Source organism: Emydura macquarii, unplaced genomic scaffold, assembly GCF_026122565.2.
Source record: "Emydura macquarii macquarii isolate MOO-44397 ecotype Brisbane River unplaced genomic scaffold, CSIRO-AGI_Emac_v2 contig_1676, whole genome shotgun sequence".
Lineage (NCBI taxonomy): Eukaryota > Metazoa > Chordata > Testudines > Chelidae > Emydura > Emydura macquarii.
In genome coordinates, this window is record NW_027131813.1 from 2847419 (window position 1) to 2858263 (window position 10845).

Consider the following 10845-nt stretch of genomic DNA (forward strand, 5'->3'; position numbering starts at 1 on the left):
TAAAACCAATATTAAATAAGTCAGATAATATTCAATCACGATAATAAAAATGCAGGTGCTTATGGGCTTTGCTGCATGATCCAGAGTGCTTGCAGTATCTAGCCCAGAGTAATATAGCACTAACTATACAATGCATGTGCATGCTAAATTAATCAAAGGGTAATTGGTGATGAAATCTTATGCCTCAGGGTGTAAAATGGTCACCTGTGGAAGGCAGAAAAGAGCTATGTGCTCTGTATACAGTGTTCTAAATGGAGTGGATTCAGAGGAAGAGGGAGGCTGTCTTCCTCGGAAACATCACATATCAGGCATGGAAGCAGGACACAAGATGAAATGAACCACTGGTTTGAGTCAGTATCGCAAATCTCATGTCTCCTCGTGTATATATTATTATAACTTCACTCCTATGTAAAGTGAAATGCTTTCTCCTTCCTACTCCAGGGCCCTTGTTAGTTTGAAGCAATTTTAAAAAATAATCTTGCCACTTTTACGGTTTGTTTTGTAGGCATTCTCAGTCACCGCGATGTCTGGGCATGGATCTTCTCTTCACCCTGCTATTTCATCCCTGAAGCTCTCCCCACAGGGCTACCAATCAACCATCAGCCAACCTCCACAGGCCAGCTCTAAACAGGACTCCTGGAACAGCCTGGTCTTAGCCAAAAGCCATGGAGACATCATAACTGCATAACCTATTCCTCCTGCCATGGACTTCAGGCTCATCCACGTGAGAGACGAAGAAGATGCCATGTAATAATCAAGCAGACACTGTTTTCTTTCCCCCCCTCTCTCCTGGAGGGATGTTTGATGTGATTCTGGAAGAACAATTCCATGTGGCCTTGTAAAGAGGACTTCCCGGTGGTGTGTAAGAGCAAAGACCCAATCTCAGAATAAGAGTGACTGATTTGAATCTTTTCCTTGAAAGAAACCAGATTGTAAACCTCCTTCTCTGAACAGCCAGAAACAAAGTCAGGACTCAGGGTTTTTTTAACCTTCTGGCTTTGACATCTTGCACAAAGATGGTACGGAGACACTTTGTTCTTCCCACCATCCATTAGTTTCCTGACCAGGTCAGCCCGGGAGAAAACGTCATCACCTTGTTATTGCCCGAAGGCAGAGATCTGATGACCTTCCAGTCAGTGGAGCCGGCTCCAGTACAGTTTGTTGCATAGACTTAACCTGACATACTTTGGCTGCTTTCCTGGATTTTAATACAATGATTAAGTTTTAAAAAAGTAAAAGAAAAGAACTCAGCTCACACTTCTACCAAATCATCCAAAGCTTTGTTTTCATGTTACCAAAGAGCCAGAGACCCTAACAATTGTACTTATTGAACAGTAGCTATTTTATTTTTATCTTTCCAAATCGGGGGATTGTGATTCCAGAAGGCTGGGCCTGAAGAAGGTCTCTTTGAGGTCAGAGCCAGACCTAACACTTCAGTGAAAGTCTTTGCAAGGTGGCGTGGAAGAGACCCAGAGAGTTTCTGAAAACATGGAGGAAAATCTTGGATTCTGCCCTTTGAGGTAGCAATGAGCCGGGCTTGAGGCTCTCTCTAAAGCACAGCAGCACTGTGATTGCTGCCAGAACGTCGTGCTGCAGTTGTGCACGCCCCTGTGACCTATCCCACTTAATTATTTTACATTCTTTCTGATGTTTTCTATTGCCAGTGATAAATCTGATTTTCTTTTCCCCAAAGCTGCGGAGCGACAGGCAGAACCTGCCTTTTAACCCAGAAGCAGACCCCGGGCCCTCCCCCACGTCCCACCAAAATCAATTCCTCATTCAGCTTTCTTTAAAGCCGTCCCCGTGGGCAGAAAGCTGGCTTCTGCTTTGTGATCAGCAGCTATATATCTGAACATAGGCAGGGAAAAATCTCTACGCAGGAGCCCACAGCTGTGATGTCCATGGGACAATTTTAATTACAGTTCTTTTTTGAATATTAAGAGGCTAGTGTTTTCTCCCTTTTGGGGGCCTCTTGATCAACCAATCAGGTTCCACAGTCTCCTTCTCTTCCCCTCAACTCCCAGGCATCCATCCCTCCCTCCTCTTGTCTGCCCAGCCTTTCTCTCTCTTCCCTAGAGTCAACACTTGACTATATGAAGCACTACAAGAAAATACATAGGGGGGAGGGATTGTGCCCCCCAGATCCATATATGAAGGGGTCCTGGGGAGGGGGAGGCTATGTCATCCCCATGGCAACATTCCCCATCTTCCTCCAACTTTGCAAAGGTCAGCACATGACTGAGAGCATCTCCCTGAGCACGGGTGGGATTCTTCTGGCTAAGCAGCTCCTTCCTTCACTGGCTCCTTCAGCCAGCTGTCTCCCCTGAGTAACAGCACACCTTGAAATCTGGCGCGATAGCTGTCCACCTGGGCCTGAAACTGCCCCATACATTCCTTTCCCTGATCGAGAGGCGCACTCTCACAAACACACCGTGAACGTGACCTAAAGTGACACTGACATCCGGTGACGTTGATAAGCAGGTTGGGCAAAACGCTCGTAAATGTAGAAATTCAAGAATCAGACCTTGGTGGGGAGAACGGGACTAGAGCCATTCTAGCTGTTTGCCATCTCTGGATTCCAGAAGCCAAAGCAAGCAGACATGTTCCTTTCTGTCCGTGTTGACGCTCACTCATTTTGAGTCCATTCAGTGGTTTGAGGCTGCCCATCGTTCAGGGCTGGAGAGGTTTTCTGGAGTTAGGGCTCTTCTGGGGAAACAATGTGTATGGGGGTGGAGGGGTAGGGATTGAGGATGTTTGCACCAAGCTACATAGCCACCTCTGAAGCAGGGAGCTTTGGGGACATGAGGAAAGCAATTGTGCTACGTTTAGTAGAAAAATGAATTGTTTAAATATTCTTCATGTATCCTTATTTCTTTTTCCATTGTGCACAGCAGAAGTACAGCTGACTCAAAAGAGCTTCTTGTTCCATTGCTCATTTAAATCGTCCAAAGCAGCTCTAAGATATCTGAGATCCACAACCCTAGACTACTTCCCGTCCAGTATCATTATTATTAATCATGTTTATTATGGTAGTGCCTAGGGATCCACCGAGAATGAGGCCTCATTGTGCTAGGTGCTGTACAAACAGAGTAGCTGACAGTTGCTGTCCTGGAGAGCTTACAATCTAAATAGACATTATACATTAGCTAGAAACAAAGCTAATTATTATTATTTGTATTATTATTTGTATTATTGTAGTTCCTCAGAACCCCAGTCATGGACAAGGACCTGGTTGTGCTAGGTGCTGTACAAACGCAAAATGGGAAATCAACATATTAATTCAAATGTGAGGCATCTAAGCAATTAGCCTGCGAAGGCCAGCAGGGGCCTGAATGTCAGTTTCAAGACCTAGAACCATGTACAGATCCTTCTGCAGGTCGGAGATAATTTAGCGAGGGTAATGTCGAGAAAGGAGATCATATTTATTGGGTTGATGAATCCTAGAAGTGGTGAGATCTGGGAAACCTCCTAAGATGTATTATATTATGAAGCTATGAGGTCAAAGCACAACAGCCTTTGGTGGTTTGGTACAGCCCATTGTAAAGTGATGGTCCATTTACAAATTCGGGGGGTTATATTTCAGCCACTCCTTTCTTTAGTTTGGGGGCAGGAGGTTGAATCCAGGGTTTGGAGGGGGCTTGTTTGTTGTAGTTTTGGTTCTGGCCCATCTCCATAAAACAAGATAAGCGGGTTACTGAAAGCTTATAAAGACAAGATTATTTATTATTTGTATTACAGTATGTCCAGCGGTCCCAATCAGTTGCATTAGGTGCCCTGGAAACAGAGCACCCTGTCCTGCCCTGAAGGGCTTAAAATTGAAAGCCCCTCGCCTGCAACCCATATGCACATGTAGAAATTTACCTAGGTGAGTAGCCCCTTAAAAACCAGTGAGGTTCCTCACATGATTAAAGTCATGCATGTGCTTAAATGTTTACAAGTTCAGGGTGTAAGCTGCAAATACCAGGAAAATCAGACCTCTGCTATGGGCCTGATGACAATACAGGGACATGCAGAGAAGGCATCCATGGCAGATACTGGTGGGTTAGAAAGGTCATTTACCAGTACTAATTGTCTTTCCTCTTTGTGAAAGTGCAATATCTTTAATCACTGATACATTTTTTGATCAGAAAAGACCTGTATTTAGATTGCAGTCTTACTGGCTGATTGGAACGTCTTTGATCAGGAAGCATCAAGCGACTTTGAATGGGGGTTGTAATGCTGATCAACAAATTCTTAATGTAACTCTGAAGCTGTGACTTTTGTTGTGGGTTTTTTTTGTTTTGTTTTGGTTTTTTCTCCTCGTGTAAAGTTTGATGCTTCCCAAACTCCGCGGGAAGGTCCCGTGAAACCAGACACTTATTTGTAAGGGGAGGGGGACAGGGAATGAACAAGCTGTAATTATTTAAAGATGTAAAAAAATATATATTATGAATTAGTATGGCTGCCAATTCACTTAATTTCTACACCTTTAGAACTAATGGAAATAAAACAATGGTAATAAAAATAATACTCATAAAGCTTTTTTCTTACTGGAATTTCCATGCCGAGTTCTTTTCATACGTTCATTGGAAGTAAATAAGCGTACAGTTGATCTAGAGTGTCGGTCACCCAGTAGCCTGAGCCAGTGCCTAGCATGTCCTGGGAAAAATAATAGTATGTGATCATGTCAGACTGCATCACCATGCATATGTAAGAAGGGGGTTGAATTATGGTTCTGGCATTTCCTAACTTTTGAGTGTTTGGCTTTGCAACCGTGACGTTCTTTCACGTTTTTATTAGTAAAATATTGATTAGATTAGGTTGACCAGGAACGGTTTTGAATTGAAGCGAAATAGACCACCCTTAAACCAAAATAAGAGGGCCTACGTGGGTTTGTGTGGGTTTAACACGGCTGCAGACGTGTTTGAGCACACGAGCGATTCTTGGGAACTCAGTGGGCTACTCGCATTCCCAAAGCTAAGCCTCTGTGTGTGAGTCTTTGCAGACTCAGGGCCTTTTATTCTGGTGATACCGGGCCTGTGTAACCCCCTGCTTTTGGCTGGAGGCACAAGGTACTCTCCCCAGCTGAGCCTCAGGATTCTGCTCAGCTGCTGTGGTACATGTGGCTGGCGCCTGAAATCCCACCCCTTCTTCACCACTCAGCCAAGCAGGCTGCTTCTCTACATTCAGCTCCGCCCCTCTCCAGTGACAGAGCCACTGATGGGCTGGAAGGATGGCCTGGGGGCGGAGGGAAGTAGACTCTGGCTGAGCCTTAGCTATGCTACTGCAGCTGCTGAACAAGGAGCCCAAGCTAGTCTCTGAGGCAGAGAGGAGGACTGGGGATAGGGAGGAGGAAGAGGAAGGGAATGGATGGGAGAAGAGGACTGTTAGAGGAGGAGAAGGGACTGGGAGAGGATGAGGCAAGGGGCACCTGGGGCTGAGGTGGGCTGGGCGAGGGAGGAGGAAGACGAAAGCAGTGCTGGGGCTGAAGAATTGGGTGGAGTATGCGGAGAGGTTGGAAAAGGACTTGGGCCCAGGGGAGAAGAGCAGGCTGGAGGCAGGGCGGGAGGAGGATGAGGAAGATGAGAGAGGAGGAAAGGAGGAGAAGAGAAGAGACCTGGACACGGACTAACGGACGGAGGCATGACTGGGACCAGAAAGGGGAGTTGCTGGGCGGGGTGTGGGTCCGAATGGAGGGGCCGGGATGGAGGAGGGGCAATTCATGGGGGAGGGAGCAACACACTAGGAAGGAGGTGGCGAGGGGATAGGACATGGGGATGGACTGATTTTCGTGTTCCAGGTTGATGACGGGAGCATGACACAACTTACACATGCTTTTTGCAGGGCCAGCACAGGCTGGTCTGCCACACAATGTTCCTTAAAGGCCTGGATCCTCTGATGCACGCAGGGCCATATTTGTAAAGGTATTTAGCTGCCTAGTGGGATTTTTCAGAACCATGCAAGTGCCTGAAACGCATTGATTTCAATGGGTGTTAGGTGCATAGATGCTTTAGAAAATCCCTCTGTTTCCATGCAGGGAGACCAGGACGGACGCACAGGCAACATCGGTTTCCCCGTCTGTGAACGGAGGATAACGGCATTTATTTCTTTTGTAAAGCGTTTTGCGATTTACCGATGAAACACCAAATACAAGAGCTAGATGTTATTCTATTACAACCTGGCCCTTTAGCTATTCACTTATTTCTCCCCAGTTTTTTATTGCTCTCCTTGGGAGCGCAATTGATTGAAACCAAAATGAACGCTGATGCATTGGCACAGGGCCCGGCACTAGAGGGCAACTTTTGCTCGCCCACAGCTAGATCGCTATGCTTCATGTCAAACCAAACCTTGGCAACAGGTTGAGAAGCACTTCTCTGCATGAAACACTTGATCTTCTGCGTTGGGGAGTACCCTCGGCTCCCACGGATGTCACAAGGTTGGGCCCTCATTGACTCTTTCTAAGTGCCAGAAGCAGGGGCAGTTCACCCTGTGCAGCTCTGCGAACACGGCCACGCATTTGTGCCCTTGCTGTCCCTGTTCAGATGGGCTGCATGATCCACCCGTCTGACATAAGGGCTGTCCCATGCCAATGGATTGTAAGACAGAAGTACAGAAGAGTTTGGGAGGCTGGGCATGGTGCATAAGGCACTTCATTTCTAGTTCCCTGGCGTGAATCTGTTGGCTGACAGCTGTGACTAGCTGCTTAACGTTTGGCATCTCAGTGCAGTTCCTAAGTATCCACAACACCAAAAAATACCACCGTAGCCGGCAAGGGAATTCCTGGATCTGAACACGCCTGAACTCTGGGGAGTCATAGAGATTAAGGCCAGAAGGGACCACCGGCTCCTCTACTCTGACCGCCTGTACATCACAGGCCACCCTACACCTGCACACTAATGCCAACAGCTGAAATTAGACCAAAGTATTACAGCCCACAGCAGACTAGATTATGATGTGCCACAGGAAGAGAACAGGAGGAATCAAGGTGCTTCAGTGTCCAAGGACCCTGCAATGGTGGGATCTACCCAGATAATCCTGGCAAGTGACCTGCACCTAGACGCTGCAGAGGAAGGTGAAATCCCCCCAGGATCACTGCCAATTTGACCTGGGAGAAAATTCCTTCCTGACCCCACATATGGTGATCAGTTAGACCCTGAGCATGTGATCAAGAACCAGCCAGCCAAGCACCTGAGTGAGAGAATGCTCCATGCCACCTCAGAGCCCAGTGGCCCATCTCCAGTCATGGACAGCCCTGAAACTTCAGAGGAAGGCAATTAAAAACAAACATAACCCAGAATACACTGGGGGGAGGAAGGGGTTAATCCCTTCCTGACCCCTGCAGGTGACTGGCTGAAACCCTGAAGCATGAATATTTAGGAACATCAGACATAAACCAGAAGGGAGCCCCAGGGCTGCTGAGCCCTGCCCCCTACCAGCCCAAGCAACTCTGTCATGTAATCACATGCATAAATGTGTACAGCTCTATCTTATAGCTAAGTTGTTTGCCACCCCAATTCCTATTGGGAGGCTGTTCCAGAACCTCACCCCTCTGATGGTTAGAAACCTTCTTCTAATTTCCAACCTGAATTTATTCATGACCAGTTTACACCCATTTGTTCTTGTGCCAACATCGTCCTTTAGCTTAAATAGCTCTTCCCCCTCCCTTTTTGGTGTTTACCCCCCTGATGTATTTACAGAGAGCAGCCATGTCCCTGCTCGGCCTTCTATTTTGCTAGACTTAACAAGCCAAGCTCTTCCAGTCTCCTCTCATAAGACGAACCCTCCATTCCCTGATCATCTTAGTAGCCCTCCTCTGCGGCTGTTCCAGTTTCAATTCATCTCTCTTGGCCGCTGCTCCAGAGCCAAACGTCATGGCTGGCTTTAGTTCTAGAACTGGCTGAACCAAAACCACAAAGTGGAAAACCTGCTGGTCTGAGAGAAGTTCAGACCCAAACCCTGCAGCTTGAGGGCTACCCTGAGAATAAAGAGGAACTAAATTGGGTGAGAAAGGCCCCTTGGGATACCAATAAATCCTCCACTGCCAGCCACTCCTGGAGAAACCAATGCTATCAATGTCTCTAGCAAACTTTAACTTCTGTAATGGCTTCGCTGCTGCTTAAATAAGCCACCCCTAGCACTGTCCTACATTTAGGCTTGGAAAGCTTAGATTTATAATGGGTAAATGTCAGTAAACAGGGTTTCACCACATGCACACAAACCAAAGGGAAAATATTACCATTGTTAACAATAAAAATTTACAGATAGGCAAAATAAGAAAAATGTTGCTTGAGACCGTGTTAGCATTTGATTTAAGGATATTGACTGGGTATGTTTTGACATGTAATGTTGACAATTTATGTTTTAACCATTATAAAGCTTTAACTTTTTGTATCTCAGCACCTACTGTCATTAAATAATTATTGGCGTTCTCCCACCACCCCATCATTTCCTGCAATTGTGAAAATTTAAATTGATAAAAATAAAAAAAGAATAATTGCTATTATCCATCGACATGATCAAAAAATAAAACTCATATTCTGCGAAGCCGACCTATAACGATGCAGACGTGAGCTGGGAAACAAAGCAAAAGGGAGAGGGGCAAACAAGGCTCCCTTGTAATACAGCTGAGCTGTCTTGCACAGAAGGCAGAGTGTGACTTCCAATGCTGCTGCACAGCACTGAGCTGGGAGGCAGACAGTTTGTTGTACGCAGGAATGAGCGCAGCCTAGCAGGCTTTATATCTGCTCTCCTTTCTCCACTCTCTTTTACTCAGATTTTATTTCCTTTAACATTTAAAGGGCCACAGGCTACATCCAATCCAAACTTTAGGTTGGGTAGAGACTTATGGCCAATTGAAACAGTTCCAGGGTTTTTTTCCTTTAAAGGGACACCGACGACTTGAAATGCACATTTACATCGGAAACTGTGCCCCATGTGCAGAAAAGGACCTGGGGGTAACAGTGGATAAGAAGCTGGATATGAGTCAGCAGTGTGCCCTGGTTGCCAAGAAGGCTAATAGCATATTGGGCTGCATTAGTAGGAGCATTGCCAGCAGGTCACGGGAAGTGATTATTCCCCTCTATTCGGCGTTGGTGAGGCCGCATTTAGAATATTGTGTCCAGTTTTGGGCCCCCCACTACAAAAAGGATGTGGACAAGTTGGAGAGAACCCAGCGGAGGGCAACAAAAATGATTAGGGGGCTGGAGCACATGACATATGAGGAGAGGCTGAGGGAACTAGGCTTTTTTAGTCTGCAGAAGAGAAGAATGAGGGGGATTTGATAGCAGCCTTTAACTACCTGAAAGGGGGTTCCAGGGAGGATGGGCTAGGCTGTTCTCAGTGGTGGCAGATGACAGAACAAGGAGCAATGGTCTCAAGTTGCAGGGCGGGAGGTCTAGGTTGGACATTAGGAAAAAGTTTTTTACTAGGAGGGTGGTGAAGCATTGGAATGGGTTACCTAGGGAGCTGGTGGAATCTCCATCCTTAGAGGTTTTTAAGATGAGGCTTGACAAAGCCCTGGTTGGGATGATATAGCTGAGGTTAGTCCTGCTTTGAGCAGGGGGTTGGACTAGATGGCCTCCTGAGGTCCCTTCCAACTCTAATATTCTATGATTCTATGAACAGCCCCGAGCATCACTAGACCAGAAAGAAATTCAAGGAAGTAGCTGTTTTCTCTATTGTATCTATTTATTTGTGCATTTGGCAGGACTTGGAGTGATATTCATCCCCTTGTCACTATTTTATGGGTAGAAGTGCAGCCTGCCCAGGCCCAATAAGTGGTGGCTAGACTTTTGTGTTGGCATTGTACACAGAGGAGAGTGTCCTAGTTATAAATATATCACACCCTCTTATTGTCCAGGTGAGCATTTCCCCAAATTTGCCGTCAGGTCTGCATGGGTCTAAGCTGGCAGCTCCCATTGCAGGAGGTGATTTATTGTCTGTACATGTTTGCTTGGTGGGTTGGGTTAGACTGTCAATAGCTGGGAATATATCTCATGTAACATGCTAGGACAGATGGGCAATCTGCCCGTACAATTTACTAATTCTGTGAGAGATTATGAATGCTCTGTTCTTCACCAGGCTGCACACTTCATTTTGAATGCGGAGCCTTTTGCATTCTCTGCTGTTTGGCCACCCGCAGTTCCAAAGGCAGGTAGGAAAAGAACAACAAAAGAGGGTCATTGACGCTAAGTGCTCTTCCAATGAATGGGAATAGCTCTACAGCCAGAACTGGTGTAGCAGGGGAGAGGTCATCCCGGTAACGAAGTTGCCAGGCAGTGGTTTCTGGTCACCTGGGGAGGCGTCTTGCATGCCCCAGGTTTCACCTCCCTTAAAACTGACATCAACCTCATTCATGTGCTTGCATGCATCAATAAATGCCATGAACCACATCTGACTCAGTGCATACATACACGTTACAGTATTGTGACAGGTTCAGGGAGGGCCCCCAGGTGCTCTGCTCCCAAAAACCACTTGCAGCTTTTGGCTTCATGCTCCTACCCCTGTGCTTCATTGACAGGTTGTTAGCCATCATGGTCTATTGAGACTGTGTCCCCCCCCCCTCAGTGTTTCAGCCAGCTGACCAAGAGCCATTCACCCGCCTCCCACAGCATCTCCCTTTACCACCTCTGAGCTCCCCACCTGGCCTTCCTGGGAACCTTTATAGTGTCTCGCTAACAAGCCTGGCAGCTGCTCCTCGTTGCCCTCTCCACGCAGGCTCACTCAGCCGGCCCCCATTCCCCTCACTTAAGGCTCCAGTACTATTTGAGCACCAGGCTATGGAGAGCTCACCTCTCCAGGGTCTGGCTAGCCCCGTTCTTGGACTACCAGCCGGTGACTGTGATGGCCTCCCTCAGGGCAGAGAGG

The 10845-nt window shown here is 46.8% G+C and overlaps 1 protein-coding gene across 2 annotated transcripts in view; it reads left to right on the plus strand.

Moving 5' to 3' along the window:
- Positions 1–4513, plus strand: part of GATA4 (GATA binding protein 4) — a 46227-nt gene extending 41714 nt beyond the window's left edge. For both annotated transcript variants that reach the window (XM_067556176.1, XM_067556177.1), the window contains one exon: positions 506–4513. In XM_067556176.1, coding sequence (XP_067412277.1) covers positions 506–688 — 183 coding nt within the window. In that variant the 3' untranslated portion in view covers positions 689–4513. The remainder of the gene's footprint in view (positions 1–505) is intronic.
- Positions 4514–10845: the final 6332 nt, after the last annotated feature.